General features: G+C 34.8%; 2 protein-coding genes across 2 annotated transcripts; one reads left to right on the forward strand and one right to left on the reverse strand.

Annotated features, from left to right (window-relative positions):
• The first annotated feature begins 713 nt into the window (after positions 1-713).
• LOC118269344 (NFX1-type zinc finger-containing protein 1-like) lies at positions 714-10902 on the forward strand. The gene is made up of 14 exons (XM_050702821.1): positions 714-1579; positions 2091-2325; positions 2398-2443; positions 2975-3209; positions 3880-4044; positions 4267-5157; positions 5414-5569; positions 6114-6261; positions 7787-7870; positions 8166-8440; positions 8867-9013; positions 9459-9633; positions 9937-10079; positions 10707-10902. The coding sequence occupies exons 1-14, from the start codon at positions 890-892 to the stop codon at positions 10773-10775; spliced, it is 3459 nt and encodes a 1152-aa protein (XP_050558778.1). The 5' UTR covers positions 714-889; the 3' UTR covers positions 10776-10902.
• LOC118269077 (probable serine hydrolase) lies at positions 10786-22678 on the reverse strand. The gene is made up of 2 exons (XM_035583998.2): positions 22255-22678; positions 10786-15988 (listed from the first exon to the last, which is right to left on the reverse strand). The coding sequence occupies exons 1-2, from the start codon at positions 22292-22294 to the stop codon at positions 15081-15083; spliced, it is 948 nt and encodes a 315-aa protein (XP_035439891.1). The 5' UTR covers positions 22295-22678; the 3' UTR covers positions 10786-15080.
• Positions 22679-22682: the final 4 nt, after the last annotated feature.

A 22682-nucleotide genomic window follows, 5' to 3' on the forward strand; every position in this document is an offset into this window, starting at 1 on the left:
ATAATGTTAAACCCAGACACCAAGCGAGGGAAAAGAGTAGACGAAAATACAGTTTAGTCACATTTAACGGTTTATTAGGCTATAAAAGGTGAGTAAAAGCCCTTATGCTTAACAAGCGGCCTTCTAACGACCGACGAATAAGAGCCCATTAACAATAAGTCTTAGAGTATAGGATTATAAGTATAAAACAAGCCAAGTACAAGATGAGCGGCTTGAATTAAAATTGCTTGTAGTGAGAAGGTTAATTTGATGGATTATTAAATAATTTGGTGTCTACATCCGTTGATATCTGTCTTAAGATGAGACTTCGTTTCGTAAATACAAGTAAGACTATCTGTCTACGGGAACAGAGCGTGAGCTAGGTAGCAGAGCAGAGCGGAGAAACGGAGAAATATTTATTAACCAATAGGATTGCAAAAAACCCGTCTACTAAAATAAAAGAAGGACGGATATTTTGTGCAATCCTATTAGTTCATCTACCTCCGTTTCTCCGCTCCGCTCCGGTGGACAGGTAGAATAGTCTAATACTTTGTTTTTAAAACCAAGTTACTTAAAATCCGATTAGATTTTCTGATGTAATTCTTACTCTATTAAGAATTTGAAAACAATATTATTATGATATTTCAAACATTTTTTTACTTATCTTAATTTTATACAAACTTAAACAGTCATTTTCATTTGGTAAAATGAAACGTTTTTGACATTTTCCACGTGACACTGACATTGCACGGCACAGCTGTTTCGCAGTTTAGCTTACGTCAAAACAATATTTTATTTTCGTTCGTTCTACTTCTAATTTAAGTGTTTATATATGTAACAAAGCGTGACAAAGACCTAAATATAGGTTAAATACACGTTGTAAACTTAATTCTATCAATTTTAAGTCAGCATGGGTGACGGAAACAAAAGTTCCCTTCGAATAGATTGGTTCGATGGCACGTTGATAGAAGAAGCAAGGCCTAATACCTCAACTACCTCAGCTTTTGATGATGAAGAGCAACCTGAACCAAAGCCAGAACCTAAACCTCAATTTACGGAGAAAAAACCAATAGGTTACAAACGACTTCTCGACATTTCAACATTACAACCTCCAATTTTAAATTTGGAAGTGTCCCATAGACCAGGATTTTGGAATCTTTTAGACGAAGAAGAACTCAAAGGTGACTTTATAGTTTTAATTGTGAGAGTACTAGCAAATGTATACAAGACTTTGGAGCCTAATGAATCTTCAAAAATAGTGAAATTGCTTAGAACAAGGTTTCAGAGTTCAAAATTTTTGGTGAATATTAAAAACTATTTAGATGAATTACCGAGTGTTCGAATCGTTGAAAAGAGGTTGAACTCCCTTCTCTGGGATGATCCTGAAGCATTTTATTTTACTGTATTAGATCTATGTGAGGGTATTATAAACTTTGAAAGAGAGAACCTGGAATTTATAAAAGATATATTGGACTTATTGGAAATAACTGAAGTCAGCGTTTTTGGTGTCCGTGAAGAGCACACTGAAAGATTCAGCAATGAGTTGTTTGCCAGGATTGAACAGTTGAAAACTAAAGCAATGAAATTGTTAAAAGATGAAGTAAGTAACATATGTATTAAATTAGAAACATGTTATTGTTTTCAATCATAATTTGGTAAAGAGTGCAGGTTACCTGAATACTGGAGCTGCAAACCACCTAGCGGGTTAACCGTGGTTCCGGCTTGAAAAGCAGGAGTAGGAATGGGGTAGTTTTAGTAGAGAAGTCATGGGATAAATTTTCCCCTTGAAAAAAAAGGGATACCTGAATGACTAAGTAACAATAACAATAAAAAGTGAATAACTGTAGCAACCTCATACCCATACTGTTGATATCAAATCGAATACAAACTATGTAACTTACTGATCATGCTTATTAATGTGGGGTCCTCAGAACATATTATCTATACGAGACACATTGTGTTTTCTACTGTGTCTTCTATACTGACAAACAAAAGGTTAAGTCTTTGACTGCCAATAGAAAACTGTTGAAGGCAAATCCTCCGCTAATGTCAGTCACCGGTGACCACCACAGCGTTCAATGTGTTAAACAGATTGTTATTCTCTTTTACAGGACTTTGAGGAAGAAGAAGACGAAATAATCCCACAACCAGAAACAACTAACACAGACAAGAATTACTTCAAGAACTTAAACATCTTTCCCACAAAAGATGACTTACTCTCCGATAACACAATACCTATAAAACCAAATATCATAAATGGAGCATACCCTACCGTAGAAGACTACTTAGATATACAGCTCAAGTTGTTACGAGAAGATTGTTTCGGACCATTACGGGAAGGAATATGTCAGTAAACTTTATGTAAGAGTTCTGTGGTATTACGTGATGATTTTGTGTAACATTTTATTTATGTTACAGGTAAATATTTGGACAATCCTAGTAAAAGACGGCATGAGAATATTAGGTATGTTTACTTTCATTATTTAGATATTATAATACATAGAAAAAGTATGACAAAATACATATTGAGTGAGTAATATTTACTCTTCACAAACCATCTGATTATGGCTAGAAAGGCCAATGGGACATAAAAAAAAAACATGTTAAATTAACCATTCTGGAATACCAACAGCTTAAGTAACTTCACCTAGCCGGCCAGTGTGTCATTTTACTAAGCAGTAACAGGAAAACTGCACCTGCTTGCCCGACAACCCAAGGTTCAAGAAACTGAAAACATAGGAAAACACTTTATAAACGAAACAGTTCACATCATATCTTAGTCATACCAAATTCTTTTGTAAATAGACCTATGTTATCTTTATTATGTATAGCCAATGTCAAGTGTATATTACCTCATACCATATTTATGATAGATTATTATATGAGACGAATAACGAGAGATTCACACTGGCGCCATTTAGTGAGCAGATATTCCTTAGGTCCCATTAACATTACATTTGTGAAGCAACTAATACCTACCTTTATAAACTTACAGGGTATTCCCAAAAGTACGTATTATCCGTAACTACGTAAGCAACAACCGGGTTGGTCATCTAGTGGACATAGCGTGGAAGGAACGGTCCACCAACGGCACGGTGGACAGCAAGAGATATGCGTACAACAAGCAACTCATGTTCGGATCCCTTCTACTCTTCACCAGTGATAATTTCGAGACAATTTTGTGCGCTACTGTACTGGATTCTAATATGGCCTTGCTCAAAGATGGATATGTGAGTTTCTTTATTTAGTTTTTTTTTATGGACTAAGCCGGTAAACGAGTCGGCGAATCACCTGATGGTAAGCAATCGCCGCCACCCATAGACACTTGAAACACCAGAGGCGTTATAAGTGCGTTATCGTCCTGAAACAACGCAAGCGTTGTTTCACGTCGGTTTTCGGCGAGGTCGTGGTATCACTCCAGTGATACTGAAGCATGGCTCTCCCACACACGTTTCTTTCTTTATTTAGTTAGTCATACATACATAACTTCACGTCTGTCACCCATGGTGGTAGGCAGAGACAATGGAACGCCAATTGCTACGACTCTTACATGCCTCTGTCGCTTCATCTACAGTCATAAGTCTTTTTGGGCATGCTCGTCGGTCCTTTAATTAAACATTAAGTTTCTTTGTTTAACTGCACGGTAGTTGCGGAGTCTGGGCAACTGGCTCCTTGCAACAAGTAGCGGGTTCGATTCCCGCACGCAGAAACTTTTTGAGTGATCCACAAATTGTTGTTTCGAGTCTAGGTGTCATGTGTATGTGAAATTGTATGTTTGCAAATGCTCCCACGACGCAGTAGAAAACCCTAGTGTGGGGCATTAATAATTATTTTTTCCCGTTCTGTCTTTTCATTATATTAATGGCCAAAAACTTCAATATTATTAAATTAAAATTCCAGGTAGCAGTGTCATTTCAAAATCCTACATCAAAAAGCATTTTCGCCGAAGCTTTTCTCATGGTGGAGAGTGAAGTGTTCTTCGAACCGTACCACAGAGTATTAAAAGTATTGCAGGAGTCTCGACTAGATGATCTGCCAATGAAACGATATATTGTTGATGTTCAGGTAAATGATAATTGAATTTGAACTTTGTTATGAAGGAAATAAAGTGCATTTTGCAATATTTTTACACAATATAGTCCATAATTAGTTTCTATGTTTTGTAATCTTCTTCTAAAGCTTTTAAAACCTAATAAAACATGTTCAAAGGCGTGTTTAAATAGATTAACTATTTAAGGAGTAGGTACTTTCATAAAATAAAACTAAATTTTGTATTATACTTTTCAGCCGGAAACTCGCCCACCAGCCTATTTATCACCAGAAACAATATACACAGTTCCTTACGACACAGAAGACTTACCATACCCAGTACTAGACACAAGCCAATGGCCAGATCCAGTGTTCAAACTCGACGACTCCCAACTTGAAGCCTACAAGTTCGCCCTAACACGAGAATTCGCTGTAATCCAAGGCCCACCCGGTACAGGAAAAACGTACATAGGGATCAAAATCGCAGCCACAATACTCAGAAATCTATCCCTAGAAGGAACCCCAATGCTCATTATTTGCTACACGAATCACGCCCTTGATCAATTTCTAGAAGGAATTTTAGGTATTACTAACAGTATTGTCCGTCTAGGCAGCCAAAGCAAAAGCCCCCTTCTTGAGTACTACACTCTACATAACTTAAGGTCCAAAATCAAATGTAAATACTCATACCTGTACGCTTCTAAACGAAATGAGTTAGAGAAGATTTTTAAAGAGATGACTGATCTTCAGAGTGAGATTGAGAAGTGTGAGAAAGAGGTTGTTTCATACAAGAATTTGAAGCCGTATTTAAAGATTGGAGAGAAGAATTATGAGTTAAGAAGTACTGTAGAAGATAGTGTTCTTCATTGGTTATTTGGGTCTTTTGAAGAAGATTCACAAACTGCTAAAATTGTAGAACTTGATAAAGAGGTTGACGTAGAAGATTGGGAGAAGTTGGATGATTTGGCTCTAAGGGAAGAAGTTAATTCGTGTTTCTCTGAAAATTGGGCTTTAACAGAAATAGATTCTATGATGAACAGTATAAGATATGTGAATGATGTTACTGATAACCATTTAGAGGCTAACCAGATGACGGAGAAATTTAAAACTGAGATTAGAAGAATTAGCAAAAGATTGGAGTGTTTTAAGGTAACTTAATTACTTGAATTAGGTCTTTACAAAGACTTTTGAAAATAATCCTTATTGAAATATACTTAAAAATGAAAAACGAGAAAAGCTCTACTAGTTACGAGTCAGTAGGCTGCACACGCTGCTCTTGACGAAAAGTCCCTCTGTGACTCGAAACTAGTAGAGCTTGTCTCCATTAATTTACGATTTTTAATTAATTTGCTTGTTGATATTATGCTGTATGCTTCTAGTATTAAAGTACTTTTTTGTTTTCCAGAAATACAGAACACTACAAAACAGCAATAAAGAAGAGTTCAAATTGAATCAAGTTGTAGACTTGTACAGCTTGAACCAAGAACAGAGGTGGCAACTGTACTACACGGCTGTTGGGGCGTTGAAGAACGAATTGCTATCGAAAATGAACGTTTTGTTGGTAAGTTATTTTAATCTTATACTTTTTTTGTTTGTTTGTTTGTTTAAACGCGCTGATCTTCGGAACTACTGGTCCGTTTTCTTTGTACTAAAATAATTATTATTTATATTTTTCCTTTTTAGTCTATTGTATTTCGATAAAGAACAATTTTTAGGCTATGCGCGAAACGCCTCACGCTATGGACAAAAGGAGCCGTGCAGAGTGTGTAAAACCAAGCGGTCGCTAGTTTAATTGCAATAGTGTTTTTAGTGACTCATTTATATTGCAGTATTCTAATGTCCGAATACTCAAACGATTCTCAATTTTAAGACGCTCTCAAAACTAATTCTGTCCCTATCAATTCTTAATAAAATGACATTTTATAGCATTTTTATATTTAAGTACATTTTTACTTAAAATTGAGTAGCATTTTATTTCATTTTTATTCATTTTTATTTTAGAGTACTGCTACCCATACTCTATTAAATGTGTATTGCCTTAGTCGGTTTTATGACATTCACGAGAAAAGCAAAGCTACTAATATATTTTTGTATGTTAACCAAAGGAACAACACAACACGGCTAGCCAGGAACTGAATGAAGTATCGACGTTAATTGATGGTGAAGTTATGAGGACGGTCAGAGTGGTCGGAGTCACCACCACCACGGCCGCTAGGAGACACGATCTTATGAGGAAACTGCACTCGCCTATAGGTAATGTGAATACCAGTAACTTCAATGTTTCTTTCCTTCTCTTTAAAGATTCTTGACAATTGTATTGACATATGTTGCTCATGAATATGAGCCTCTAGCATGGCTTGAAACTAGTCGAGTTCCTCTAAAGAACTTTTTTTTTTTATTTAACAATAAAAAAAAGAACTATTTCGTTTGTAATCCAATCGATTTTAACTAATAATTTAACTAGTATGTCAATGCACTGCTTGTTGATATAATGTTTTAAGATCCTAGTATTAAAGTACTTTTTTGTTTTGCAGAAAACAGAACCCGCCAAGAAGACACTTGAAGGAAGTTGAAGACTTGTACAGCTTAACAGAGGTGGCAACTGTACTACACAGCTGTTGGGGCGTTGAAGAACGAATTGCTATCGAAAATGAACTGGTGTTTCTTATATGTGTCTAATAGGCGACGGCAATTGCTTTGTTGTTACCATCAGATGATATTGTGTCGTCTTAATTAAATCGATATTCGTTTACAATGGCTTTTTTTATACCATAAAAAACTCCTCTCCACCAAAGAGTTTTATAGGTCAAACTTCGCTAATTAAGTAAAATATTCAGATTTGTTTTATCTGTATTTGTCTCTAATGATTATGTTACGCAAATAGCGTAATGCTGCTCATGAATATGAGCCTCAAGCATGGCTTGAAACTATCGAGTTCCTCGTCAAAAATATTAATGAAACATAAAATTAACTTTTTTTGTTTGTCTGTTTGTTTGTTTGTTTGTTTGAACGCGCTTACCTCAGGAACTACTGGTCCGAATTGAATAATTCTTTTGGTGTCCGATAGTCCATTTATCGAGGAAGGTTTTATTAGCCTCTTATTTGGCTTACCATTATTTTTGCTATTAAAATCTTAGAGATAAACATGACAGTCTATTGCCAGACTATATATGTAGAGGATACATAATAGGGCTTTATCTCAATCACCACGCTTGATAGGCGAATTGGATATCACAGTTTTAAAGTTAGGTTAGTTAGCAATTAGGTTTATGTTAGAGCGCTGCTGCCCATACTCTGTTAAATGTGCATTTCCTTTGTCGGTTCTTATGAGAAGAGCAAGAGTAGTGAGTAATGTATCTATTTTTGTATGAGGAAGCGGCAGAGGTACTAGAAGCTCATATCGTGGCGTCACTCACTCATCAGTGCCAACATCTCATACTCATAGGTAAGATTAATAAAATATGTCACTTTTCATTTACTAATTACTTAAATTACCTTTATTGCAATGCAACGTTACACCTTTTATTCCTCGTCAAAACATTGGGAGTAGGATAACATAATAATTAATTGACATATTATGTTGAGGCCCAAATACCTCCCAAACTTCGCGAATACAACACTTACACCCACTTATTCACTATTTGTGTCCATTGGCGACGGCAAGTCCCATGTGATAGGGGGTGAGCCTATTACCATTTATACCGGGCACAATTTCAGACTCTGTGCTACTGAGATCATTTTTCGAAAAAATAAAAACTAAAATCCAGTAATGCTCCTTTGATCGTCGAGGAGGCGGCAGAAGTACTAGAAGCTCATATCGTGGCGTCACTCACTCATCAGTGTCAACATCTCATACTCATAGGTAAGATACATAAAATGTGTTACTTTTCATTTACTAATTATTCAAAATTACCATTATTGCAATGCAACGTCACGCCTTTTATACCTCAAGGGGTAGGCAAAGGTAAAAATAACGGCACGTAATGCCGCTATACAATGTACACCCCTAATGGTAAGTGATGATGCGGCCTACGATGAAGCACGTCTGCCCATAAGCAACCTATTCACTCGGGCTTTATTATTATTGTTCAATATTCAATTAAATTATAATCTGATCCCATATTTATCCTAATGAAATATCACATTTCAATCTTCAGGTGACCACAAGCAGCTCAGACCAACAGCAGCTCACTACAAACTAGCGAAAGACTACAACTTAGAGATATCTCTATTCGAACGTATGATACGCAACGGTATACACGCGCGTACTCTCACTACGCAACGCAGAATGAGTCGGAACTTCGTAGAGTTGATTGTTCCTGCAATATACGATAAATTGGATACGCATAATAGTGTGGACTCGTATCCAGATGTGAGAGGCATGAAGGATAATTTGTATTTCTTCACTCATGACGTGTTTGAGGATTCTGAGGTTAGTATTGTATTCTAGGAATACGCTGTTTGAGTGTTTTGCGTAGTGCAATACGCGTTGCAGAGATAAATAGTTTTTTTTGGGAAGTTCTTTTTTTGTCCTATTCAAAGGTATGTTAATCATAGTTATTAAAAACTATTTATTTATTTTTATAATTAAGTACGAATTCTACTTATATCCTTTCTCCTCCTTTTTACTACGGCAAAGGGGACCGTTTCATTATGACGTAACCCAATTATGAAGATATTTGCAAAAACATTAACTCACCCCTCCTTTGTAACGTGTCGTAACGTTTTACGAGACCCTCTTCCCCCCAAATTGCGTTACGTAATACTTGAAACCCCTCCCCCCGGAAAATGTTGTGTTATGTATAGTATTAGATATTACTTATACATTTAATATCAAGTACATTTAAACAAATTCCAGGGTATGGAAGACAGTTGGAGTCACAGGAATACGTTTGAAGCTAAATGGTGTATAGCACTAGTGCAGTATTTTATCAAAATGGATTACACGCAAGACGAGATCACGATACTCGCTACTTATAATGGGCAGGTCAATCTACTTAGAGAAGTAAGTAATCTGTGTAAATCTGAATAATTTTTTTATTATTATGTTGTGTGTTTTGTGGCTTGTGCCAAATAATCTTATATTCTTTCTTCCAAATTATTATATAAGGTATTGATGTTTCTGAGAGTGGAATCGAAAGTCAATACATCTATTTCAATTAGACCGGTAAAGAGTTTTTGTAAGTAGTTTAATCTTTGAAGAAGTGTCTGTCGGTCAGTCGCTTAGTCAAAGTCAAAATTATTTATTTCAAATAGACCAGGCAGGCACTTTAGAACGTCACAGCAAATATAATAAGATTAAAAATGTCCGTCTGTCGAAGATCATTGCTCGTTCCAAAGTGTAAATTCCTTTGTAGAAGAACGACCAAGAAACTCCATGAGTTGTTTGATATTTTCCTCTGCATTTTTAAATAAGCAAAAAAATAATTGAAATGTTTTCCTGTTCGCAGCTAGCCAAACAAGACGAATCTCTTCGCCACGTAAGAATAACAGCAGTAGACAACTACCAAGGTGAAGAGAACAGGATAGTGATATTGTCACTAGTAAGGAGTAACAGAGACAACAAGATTGGCTTCTTGACCGCCCCCAATAGGATCTGTGTCGCTTTGTCTCGAGCTAAGGAAGGTAAGTTATGGTATTTAATGTTGCAATGTAACTAATTTCAGATCACGCATGCCTATTCCCGTGGTTTGTAAAAAACGTTCGACTAGTTTCAAGCGACACTGGGAGTCATAAACATGAGCTGGGTGCGCAGCAATTGATATTATACACGATGCTCATAGACTAGAGACCACATCATAAATTATTAAGAAAATATGACCACTTTTTTCAAAATATTAATGAACTTCTATATGTAAAATATTTTCTCAGCCATATTTGTAGAGACATAAGGTTGAATTTCCCCAAACACATGTTTTCCTCTTTCAGGTTTTTACATATTTGGCAATATGACCGTGCTAAAGTCAGCGAGCAGTATTTGGAGACAAATTAACGACAAACTGGTTCAACAGAAAGCCATTGGTCGAAGACTTACGGTGATCTGTGAAGAGCATAATGATAATACTATTGATGTAAGTAAAGAATACATTAAGCCCACCCCTAGTCTTCGCACAGGTGTTGTTAAAACCGACTAAGACACTACACATTCCCAATCCCTTAAAGACCGGCAACCCACGTGTAACTCCATTAGTATTGCGGGTGTCCATGGGTGGCGCCGATTGCTTACCGTTAAGGTGCTTTTCCACCAAAGACGTGCTATGCTACGTTGCTGTGAATGCGTTTGTAATCCACCTATCATATGCATTGGTACACATAGCTTAGTACTGGTGGAAATGGATTCAGCTAAGCTATGACTTTTATATGGAAAATGCGTGCTACAGATGCGTGCTCTGGATGTGTGCTTTGGATGGGTTCCCTACTATCGAAACCTTGCCTACTCTTCTTTGCACAGCTACATAGCTTAGTATCAGTGGTCATAATACTTGTTAATAAATAATACTCGTTTTTTCCCCGATCAAGTCTTCTTTTCTCTGAAAAGGTTCATCCCAACCCATCTCATAATACTCCCTTTCGAAATTGACATTAACTGCCGTACTCGATCATTTAATGTGTACTTAACACAGTCCTTAGCAATAGTTTTTGGACCAAAATCTTTACGAGTGCGGTAGTATATGACAAAATTATAATTTATCTTACAGATTGAAACTGTGGAAGAACTCAACACTTGCCTGTCGGGGACATGTTTGAGGATTTGTGATAAGAAATGAAGAACAATAATAAGATTTAACATTTTTTTATTTTATTTATAACATTGTGAATTTTAATACTTACTACGTTATTTGTTGTCAATAAATAAATAGTTTTATAAATTATAATGATATGGTGCGAATCGAAGTTGATATTTTATTTCAATTATTTTAACAATTGTTGAATTTGCTATTAGCTATAGTTTGACAGATACCATTGTTAAACACGTTTATGCGCGGATGGGGCGGGCGTCGGTGGTTACTCCGACAAACCGATCCGAATATTTGGTTAGTTAAATAATTTACTTTAATGTACAAAAATGCTATGTTAAGAAGACTTAAAGCCCTATGGTACAGTACCTCAGTAGTAGGTAAAGCGGTTTCTGGTCAAACTATAGCGTTTACATCAATTAAAGTCATACAAAAATATATTCCTGACATTTCATTTAAAAATTATAACTACAATGTGATAGGGGTGGGACTTCTAACCCGTTAAGGCTGAGTACTACATCTAATTTTATCGACAAAAAAAATAATATGGGGAGTTGAACCCCTAATTGAAAATATTGAAAAATTGTGATTTTTTCGGTAAAAATAATTCACAAATGATTTTTTTTCTCACCAAAACATTATCAAACATATGAAAAAGGTAATGAATTAGTTAGCCAAGGTTATTAGCTACCGCTTGTCGTTTTTTTTTTTGTTTCTACGACGCATACAACCTTTGATATCAAAAAAAGTAAAAAAAATATTAAAATAGCCATAACTTTTAGGGGGAGGGGATTCGACCACTTCGACCCCCGACTTTTGTCGATAAAATTAGGTGTAGAACTCAGCCTTAACGGGTTAGAAGTCTCGCCCCTATCACATTGTATATCAGTTTTGAGGTATGCGACCGAGACAGACAGACGAATTAATATTTTACTAGTAACTGTCTGTGCCTATGTAAATTAATGGAAAAAAAACTAAAAATAATTTACATACAATAGAAAGTTAATGAAAGAGTTTACCACAAAATTCCATGCATACATAGGCAAGGTACTTTTTTTATAAATCGTACAAGTTAACATATGTTTAAAACTGACGTCATAGGTACTTTTACGTAACATTTCATTACGTAAATAGTTATTATGCATAGACAAATGCTCATTATTTAAACATTATTGATTCAATCCAAAATTAGACAGTTAATTTTTATGACGTATGTCAGTTTGACATTGACAGCATTTTAATAAATGGCGCCATTTTATGAAACAGGCACGTGATCGGCTTTGTCGGTCGTTTACCTCAATTTACCATAAAAACAATATAGGAAGACAACTTTGCACTTTTCTTTTGTGTATAGAGTAATAGACATTTGGAATTAATCTATTGACGGCTGTATTTTTTGGTCGCCAAATAGAGCTAATGTAACATAAGATCTATTTGATCAAAAGAGCCTTTAGTAGTTGGGCCAATACTAACTTGCATAAGTGTGAGTGAGACATTTTTATCAGTACGTTACCCTTAGTAGGAGTTTGCTTTTTTACGTTTAACAAAATCGAAAAAAATACTTATGACAGCCAAACGCACGTTTGTAATGGCACTAGGTACTATAGCATCATAAATCATTGGGCATTTATTGTTCACTGTTAAAATGATTAAACCAACCGACCAACAGACCTACATTAGTACCATCTGAAGAGAAAAACTGCAGCCCCTTTTGTTTCAACATATATCTATATAAAATGTACACAAATGGAATTTCTTCTAATGTATCACGTTCTACTGTATTACAATAACCTACAAGCTATAATTTATTATGTGACGTCACAATGGAATTACCCTATTAACTTAGAGGAAACAAAGACCTTTTATACATACTCACATACTTAATTAGTTTAAAAAACCACTTCGTTATTGTTTTTATTGGTTATAAATAGCCATGGTGTAGAAAAACTGATTCTAAACAGCATTAGAATGGAGATCCACAATTTTCAATTACCAATTTACTTAAAGACTACTTCTACTTATAGTGATCATAACTATTTTTTATTATTTTTAGTACAGGGCTATGTGGTATCTAAGTGGCAAAGCTCATTAATAAAAAAAGGAATTATACAATTCAAAGTTAAACCGCCATACTCAGAGTCATTTAATGGTTACTTAACCCAGTCCTTGGCAATTGTTTTCAGAACAAAATCGTTACTAAGGAATAGTTTAAGTAATCATTTCATGTCTTTGAGTGTGGCCGTAAGAATGTAGATTGTTTTTGCAATATGGTTCTTAGTCTAATTTACATCACAATTGAAAATAGATTGCGCTATAAAAAGTAGAATGTGCACTAATATTCCAAGAGCCTATAAGTGGCCACTGCTGACCAAAAGCCTCTTTTCGTTTCATTTAAGCATTACTCACTACGCTTACTCAATGCAGACTGGCGATTCCAAACTTATAATCAGATTATAAAGAAACTTACATTTCCTTTACCGTTGTTAGTCAGTGGTGTCTAAATAATCTTAGAAAGTACCTACATACATATAACTCGGAAAAAGTCATATTGGTACTTTTGTCGTCGGTATTCGAATTCTGAATCAGGTAACAGCATCGTATGAGTTGTCAGAAAACCATGCAGTAAAAATAAGCCGATAAAGAAATTACGTGAAACGCGTCACGAGTCAAACTCTAATGAATAACTTGTATATAAATAAGTTAAGTCTTAATTAAAACAATTTCTTTTACGTGTTTCTATCATGTTTCTGTATTGTGATCGCCTGATCAGCTAGACAATAGAATTTATAATACCTACTTTGCTTATACGTAGAATGTACCGACGATTTAACATAAACGATAATTTACAGAACTGATGGAGTTGTTGGTACATAATAAAACTGATTAAAAGTAGTCGATTTTTCCTTTGAAATATTTTAATTTCGATTTAATGGCTTATGTGAACTAATTAAGAAACACTCTACTAGTTTCAAGTCACAACGGGGCTCTTATTCATGAGCAGCGTGCGTGATGCGCTAAATGTCAAAGTTACTCGAATTTTTAATTTTAAAATGTATTTATAAACACTATAAGTAAATCGACGGTATTCAACAATAATAGTCATATCAACACTTTACTCAAATCCCAACTATGAATAAAATCATTTTAATCTCTATTTCTAACAGCGTAAAGCAAATAATTGCCTACACATTTAGCTCGCACACGCAAATTTGAAAAATGGATTTTAGCTCTTAGGAAGCAAAGTTCATTTTTCGTCAACATTATTTTAAAAAGCTTCTAATATAAATATGTTATTTACTATACCAGGCTAACATCTTACAATTCTATATACTCTTGCGGACATTTCGATTCCATACAAAAATATCATTCATCTTTTACCTACAACTATTTTTTTTACCTTAAACACTCCTCCCAAAGTCTTACAACCTTTTAACCTCACATTTAAAATGCTAATAAAATTAATATTTTGTTTCTAATTAACATTGCATTAAAACGTAAAGCTCTTACACAAGCGGGATGTAGCTAACTTCAGAGGTAACTGCAGCCGCCGACCCGCTCGTGTGTATGAGCCCTTATAATACAATTTCAAAGAAAACCGATATTAAAACAAGCTTTCTATGTTAATTATTCGATTATTTTCTTTGTTTGTAGTATTTCAGACTCTGAATCTTGGTGAATAAGGAACAATTTTGTATAACTAATTGTGATTATCAACACTGTGAGTATTGTGACTACTATTTCTTTGCGAAACACTGGAAATGCTACTGTATTTAGACTTGGATAAGACACAAATTTGTCTAACAGACAAGTTACGTACATTTTATAGAACATCTGCTTATGCTTTTTATGATTCACAGCGCCCATAACAAATGCCAATCTATGACAATTATAATAATAAGTATTCTTAGCTCTCATATATGTAAGCAATTATTTATCTTAAAAGTACTTAAATTTCTCACAACACACATTCAATTGTTTCATAAAACACTAAACATAAGTTAAATAAATTAGGAATAAATTAAATAACCCAAAGTACAAAGCAAAGTAACCCATAAACTAATCACAATTAAGTTGAATTCCCATCTTCATTTGTACTTTGGAGGATACGGTAAAAACAGTTTAGCTTCAAATTCACTACCTTTGGTATTTCAAATCAAAAAATCAGAATGAAATTAACTTACAAAATTATACTAACTATGGATTGTATTAAAATCACTGGATTCCTTAATGTGCTTAAGCTTTGAGACATAAAAACTACTAGTTTCATAACTGGACCTAACTACAGTGCATTTACGCATCACAAAAATATCACATTAGCAATAAACCTAGACTAAACTAATAATCTTCTAGAAAATCTTCAACAATATGTGCTATTTTGTCTGGATCTTCTAAGTGAATGTGATGCGTCCCTTCCACTTCTACGTACCGTACATCGGCCGTAGACTTCATCTTCTCTACTACACTCAAATAATAATCTAACTTCTCCCACCTTTGACCAGGCAACGCACGAATATTTAGGACTTTGCACTTGACCTTGGAAGCGTACTCTAAAGCCGTTTCTATCGACATCATCGCCAACCCAGACACTTTTAACTTAGGATCCCTTCTAAAGAAATAACCTTTCTTCTTCAAATGTGCTGGAGTAGGCATCATGCCCCGCTTCATCAGAACTTTGCAGTTCTCCCTTGAAATCGAGCCTTTGTACGCCTCACAGACGATATCTATCATCTCCTCGTACTCGTAACAAGGTACTTTCTCCATAGGTAAATTCTCATATTCTAAAACTTTGTCAATGCCCTGTCCAGTACCCTTGACCATAGTACTTGGCTCTCTGACCGCTGGGCTGGCGATGTCGACGCAAATAATTTTCTCTACATCATCAGGGAATGAGGCTGCGTACATGAAACTGAGGGCGCCACCGAGCGAATGTCCCATTAGGGTGATTTTGCTCCAATCGAAATGTTTAACTATCCGCCGTAGAAGGACAATGCCGTCCCAGAAGATGTAATAGAGCATGCCTTTGGGATAGTGTGTGGATAGACCATGTCCTGGCAAGTCTATGCAGAGGACGGAGGTTGTGACTGGTAGGAGGGGGATCAGATTGTCCCACGTGCCTGCATTGTCCTGCCAGCCATGGATGGCAATGACTGGCTGCTTGTCCCGCGGCCCCCACCACCGTCCCGCGACGTGACCCCAAGGAACTGGTATCTCAATTTCTTCTACCTTGTAGCCTGGTGGTAACACTGAAAACAAGGAGAAAATATATCATTAAAAAACATTCAGGAAGTGTGTAAAAATTGCTTCGGTTGCCCTTGAAAGGAATCAATAATAGAACAGTAATCAGATGACGATTTATCGGGTCGCGTTTGGCGATTAGATAGGAAAATACATATTATTATATGAGGTTTCAACAATCTGTTTTTTAAAAACGTAGCCTCACAAACATTTTCTGCTGTGGCTGCGTTTACAAACATACACAATATTTGGCAAGATGTTCAGAAGATCTAGGTACTTATTAAATACGTATAGTTAATTAATAAATAAGCAGCTGTGGAGAATTCAATTTCTATAACAGAAATGCACACTGTTATCAAATACGAAACGATCATATAGCATTAAGTCTGCAAGCAAGATACGGCGCTTATCGCTATAATAATTAACTATAAGCTAAATTATCTCTTTATCTGCAATACGGTATTCAGTTTTAAAGACACATGTTTTAACGCAAGATTATAAGTCTCGTGTTTAATGATAAAGCGTGTATAGGTCGTCTCCTATCTCCTGAGTTACTAAGTAGGTCTTAATTATAATTTCTAGCACTATACGTTAACATCCGTTTTAATTGTGGGAGAGTCATGCTTTGGCACTAATGGGCCGATACGACCGGAGTAGTACCACGGCTTCACAGAAAACTGACGTGAAATAACGCGTTGTGTTTCGTTGTAAGACTGAGGTTACCGGAGGCCCAATTACACCCATCCCCAATCTTCTTTCCCAAACCCCGATTTCCCAAAAACCTTTCAATTCCTATCCCCCAAAAGGCCGGCAACACACGTGTAACTTTTCTGGTGTTTGGGGTGTCCATGGGCGACGGCAATTGCTTACAATCACGCAAACCGTCTGCACGTTTACCGGCTTAGTTATAACTACATAATATTTAAAAAGAGGAATAAATGGCTTCATATGCCGTATCCCATCTTGTCCATGCATGCTTATCGTCATATTGGAGAAAAGAAAGATTGTGAGTAGCCAAATGCCATTTAGCGCTTGTCTACCGAAAGAGTAGAAAACTAAATCATGTGGGATTGACGTTAAATTTGACACATGTCAGTGTCATCCCCATACATTGAGTTTTATACTCTCTCGGTAGACAAGCGCTAATGTGGCATTAAGCTAGACACGCTTTGGACTGAGACAACAGTCTTCGGAAAGCGTGATTTAAATGATAGACTCATACTTAGGTCATTGAACTTCCGAAACAAACAATAATCAATAATAAAGTACCTAACTAGATACTACACGAAGCAAATTTAATGTATGTTGTAAGAAGGTAATGTCATTACTTATAGAAACCATGTACTTTCCATTAAAATATTCACGTGCCTTATGTAACGCTCGTGAATATTTTAATTTGTGTGTCATAAAAAATAATAATTTCGTAATTCATGTGTAAAAAGCGTGACAACTAACCACGAGGGTCAGAAAATAATGATTATGTTAACGAGTAACTTATTTTTTTAACTGTTTTTAGCAATTCTTTATTTGTCTGTTGAAGTAACTAATTAGTTACTCTATCAGACGAAGTAGTTACACTATACTCATTTTATAGTTAAAGAAAAGAGCTTTTAAATACCTGGGCACGAATTGGCCGGCTCGACCAGAGCGATAACACAGCCTCACAGAAAACGGACTTGAAACAACGCTTGCGTTGTGTGAATGAGGTTACCGGATCTTCTCAATTCCCGATTCCCCAATCAACCCTTAAATTCCTAAACCCCTAACGCCGGCATTGTGACGCCTCTGTTCCGTGTTTCGGGTGTCCATAGGCGGCGGCGATTGCTTAGTTACCATCAGGAAATCCGTCTGCTCGTTTACCGGCCATACCATAAAAAAGCAAGCACAATGTATGTTAAGTCTTGGGCGACACTGCATTTATGAAAGGCCTATCAGTCATTTCCAGAAGTAAGTACATAGGTGTATGTATTTTATGTATTTATCGCGAGTTTACAGATAACCGTTTGGACTTCGATCTTGAGTAGGCAGTAAAGAAAATAGATAGCATTTTATGTATTTACTCGCTTCCAAAATAATACTTAATGTAAACATTATACAGAATGATTCATGCAAGATTATTTGATCGTATGATTTTATTGTCAAGTGGGTACAGTGATTGAGGTAACCTACGTACGTAAATATTTAAAAAACTTTAAATTATAAGGAAACTCCTTATTTCCTACGTCTAGAATTATACCTAGATAGGTCCAAAAAGTAATATTATTGTGATTAAAAGTAGTTAGCAATATTTGCATAGGGACATTTGGTCATTTACATCTTGTTTTATTACCTATCAAACTGTCTTTTTAAAACAATCGGGTAAATTACCTGTCCTAAAAAGATAGGCAGATTATACAGGATTACGTAGTTGTTACACAAAAGATAATACTTTAATAACATTGCGTAATCTACTCAAATATGATATTGAACTTTGGTTGTGCAAAAATGGCGCCATTGGTATTTGGCGGGCAAAGTCGATTTTCTTGCTTTTATAACCATGACTTGCATGTTGGCATATTCCATCTAAATGTGACTGGCCCCAATGCCGTCATCTGATACCATATTTTGGACTTTGGACATTTGCTCAAGTACATGTTTTGCAACTTTTGGGGCTATCTAAGATAGGTATGAACACCTAACTATTAAAATATTTATGAATCTAAATATTTTCTAAACTTTTCCATCCAAAGGTTGTCCGTAAAGTCAAAGCCAAATCATTTATTAAAATTATGTAAACCATATACTTAGGTTCTTTTGAAACGTCAACAAATGAAGAAATTAATAGTTAATAGTCTATCAGTTTTTTTACATGCGAATAACCATGGATAGAAAACTCCATCGAACTAACTGCAATTCGGCAGAAAGCCCACAAGACACGATCACCTCACCTGGCCGGAAAATCATCATTTTCTTAGGGAATTATACTATCTATTCCTGTCCTAACAACTAATTACATATATTATATGTATAGCAACCAACTTACATAGAGCAACTATAAGGTAACACATTAAAGACTAACCTTTAAATAAATTATGTATTTAGAGCCTCGACATTTAGCTATATTGATTTTTGAACTCTCGGTAACTACCTACTAAGTTCATCGGGCTAGTTAGTGAACCAGACAGAACAAAACAAACCTACGTCACTACTAAGTAATTGCGTAAGCATACCATTTAACATTAATCAATGCCAAATACATAAAACATACACCTAACACCACTATAAAAATGTATATAAAATTGCGTTTTTAAGAGATTTTTTATTTTGTATTTCTGATAAGGTGTTTGCGTGTTTTTATGGGTTTCACAATGCGTGTGGTTATTGAAAATATTTGAACCCTTTGCCTTTAATTAAATGAACAGAATTCTAAGATTTTTATAATGATGTATTTTTTTTAACGTTGATAAGTCTGCGTTTCGCCACCAACCCGCTTACGACTAGCTTACGACCCGAAGATGGAGCACACACACTTAGAAAGTACATATTTACTCTGACCTTGAAAATATCTATAATAACTAAGTATCTTAAATAATTGCTTATGTGCAGGTGTGCTCCATCATAGGCCGCATCATCGCCAAACGAGATAGTCGCCAAATGACAACCCGTCACATAAACAACAAAAAATATTTTAGGAAGGTTATTTATTAATTAAACAAAAAAACGTTAGGTTTGTTTTTTTTTTCAAGACAGTAGATAGATATAGATACCTATCTTATACCTAATTAGTTATAATTACATACTACTTAACAAGTGGGTAACTAAAAAGGTCATCAACTCATATAGGTAAGTAGGTAGGTAAATAACTATCGCACGTTTAAACCACGCGATACACACGAATGATAATTACACACACAAACTAGATCTGTCTGCAAAAACAATCCAGATTTTTCTTGACATACCTACCTACTTGATAAAAAACACAATAATTATGGCATAATTGTCTATCTTTAATTTACTAGTGGTCGCCTAGTGGCCGAAATTCGACCATATATGATTTAATTTACAATACCACTTAACGTACGTTGAAGGATAATTTTTATTTAATTCAAACTCTTTTATAAAACTCTTTTCATATGAGACGTGAGAATATCATCGCAATGTCTATCGATTTTGACGTTTTGTCAAATACGATCAGATACTATGCATGTGTGTGTAATGTTTTATTTATTGATTTAATGTACTTTATAAGCATTATTTTTGAAAAATATTAGCGCTATGCACTTCTCCTACACATAAACTATAAGTGTACCAAATTTTATGCTCCTACGTCCGCGCAATTATCGTAAAAAGTGGTCCAAAGTTTTTGCATCACGTATTAATCTTTAATTTATAAAGGCCAAGTAACCGGTATATTCTAGTTTTAATTAAAGATAGTGAAAAGAATGTAAATTAAATTTTTTAGCCTTTGCCCTGCAGTAGGACAGCCATGGCTAAAAATAAAATAAAATGTGCATATATTGTACACTAGCTACTTCCGCGTGGTTTCACCCGCTCTGCTTGTCTCCTATTGGTCATAGCGTGTTGTTTTATAGCTTATAGCCTTCCTCGATAAATGCACTACCCAACACAAAAATAATTATTCAAATCGGACCAGTAGTTCCAGAGATTAGTGCGTGCAAACAAACAAACACTTCAGCTTTATAAATATTAGTATAGTATAGAAGTATAGATAATTAATTTTGCTACAAAAATAAACCTAATGAATTTGGTACATGTTTGAAAATACTAATTTGCACTTCTAGTTCTTGTCCAGGTTGTGTGATAAAAGCTATAGTATGAGTATGAGTAATACCTATATTGGAAATAGGAAGTGATAAATATGATAAAATCTTGGCAAACCATACTTTGGACTTTGTACCCACATGACTGTTGCATGTTAGTTACATGATTCACAGAGAAAGTATGTTTTAATATGGGTACCTACCTTTTTATTTAATTCACAGTTTAAAAGTTTAAAACTCAATCTTTTTTGATAGTGAGATTTTTATAAAAAGATAGCTTATAAAATATTCAGGCAGATGATATCAGTAAAAGTTTAATTCTAATCATGAAGTAAATCTCAGGTAACTAATAGTTTTGAATGCAAAAGGGTAAACCCCTGTTTACCACATAGTTATATAATTTTCTATCCATTCTTTATTTTTATGCCTTAAATGACTTATATTATTTACAATTATTGTAAAACTAATTATTAGTTTATTCAACTCAAGTCAGTCACAATATCACATATTGTTGACCTAATTAGTTACTCTAAAAATTTTCGCACACCCTAGATGGCGCTAGTATAGTATAAAGTCCTCTAGTTCTGTGTTTTCTAACAATTCAACTTACTGTAGTTACCACAACTGTTTAAAAGGCTTAGTATTAGCAAATAAATAGTTTTAGTAGTTAGTCTTTGAGCAAGACACCACAATTTGTTACTAACTAATGCTTGTTACACTCCATAAGTACATGTGATTGTGCCCTCATTACTTAGTTTAAAATGTAGATTTAAACACGCTGTAGACTGTTCTAATTACAGTGTCAGTTAGTCAAGTAACTGTACTTTTGAAAGTAATTGTGTTACTGCAATCAGATCTTGTTATTGTTTAGTCGAAATTAGTTACATACAATTTTATTTGGCTTATTTGCAGAGTAGGTAACTGGAAAAATATAGCAATAACTAACTAATGTTTTAAATGCAGTTAACCTAAACTTCAATAATCTAAACTTCATAAAGCATGACCAAAACTCAACTACAAACTACATACCATATATTTTTTTTAAATGTTAAAACATTAACTCTAGTCATTCACCTCCTAAAATTAACATTAATGAGCTTGAACTTGGAATAAATTAAATAGCAATAACTTAAATACATGTGTAAATAAACATTAGTTGTAAAATTGCATTGTAAAGAATTATTATCTAATTTGAATAATTTATGTATATCACAGCATAAAGATTTAAAAAAAAGTCTTAATGTCTTTGCCTACAAGATCTTAAGCATAGATTATAAATAAAAAAAAGCTTATAATAATACAGCAATAACTGCCATACTCAGAGACATTTAATGATTACTTAAACTATTCCAAAGGTAACGATTTTGTTCTGAAAACAATTGCTAAGGACTGGGTTAAGTAATCATTAAATTACTCTCAAGTACAGCAGTAAGACACATTAAAAAGAATGAGTTGCATATTCTATTATTTATGTCTATTGTAATTTATTATTACGTAAATGGATAATTTATTACCGTCAGGTAGTTGATGCCCGTTCATGGTCGCTCCAGACATCTGCAGTCTTCAACTAAATACCAAATATTTGTAGCACTTTTATAATCAACTATTTCCTTTATAGATTATTCACTCGCGCTTTATAGTTCTAGATAATCTAGACAATAAAACGAATATGTTATCGTCTAACAGTCTAATGTTAAGTAGGCAGAATTTCGTATTATTAGATTCACATAAACTTTCCGATTACGAAAGGTGACCGTAAACGTGAGTTCACCTAAGGTTAGGAAGTTGAACTGTACTATACACACTACACGCAGCACGCACGGACCGCCGCAGTCTTATGAAACGAACGAAACAAGAACAAATATTGATTGCTCAGATATTTTCCTTTGAAATGATGAAACTTGAAAGTTAACTCTCGATAGGTAGTGTTTAACAATATTTG

Source organism: Spodoptera frugiperda, chromosome 2 (genome assembly GCF_023101765.2).
Source record: "Spodoptera frugiperda isolate SF20-4 chromosome 2, AGI-APGP_CSIRO_Sfru_2.0, whole genome shotgun sequence".
In the NCBI taxonomy this organism is placed as follows: domain Eukaryota; kingdom Metazoa; phylum Arthropoda; class Insecta; order Lepidoptera; family Noctuidae; genus Spodoptera; species Spodoptera frugiperda.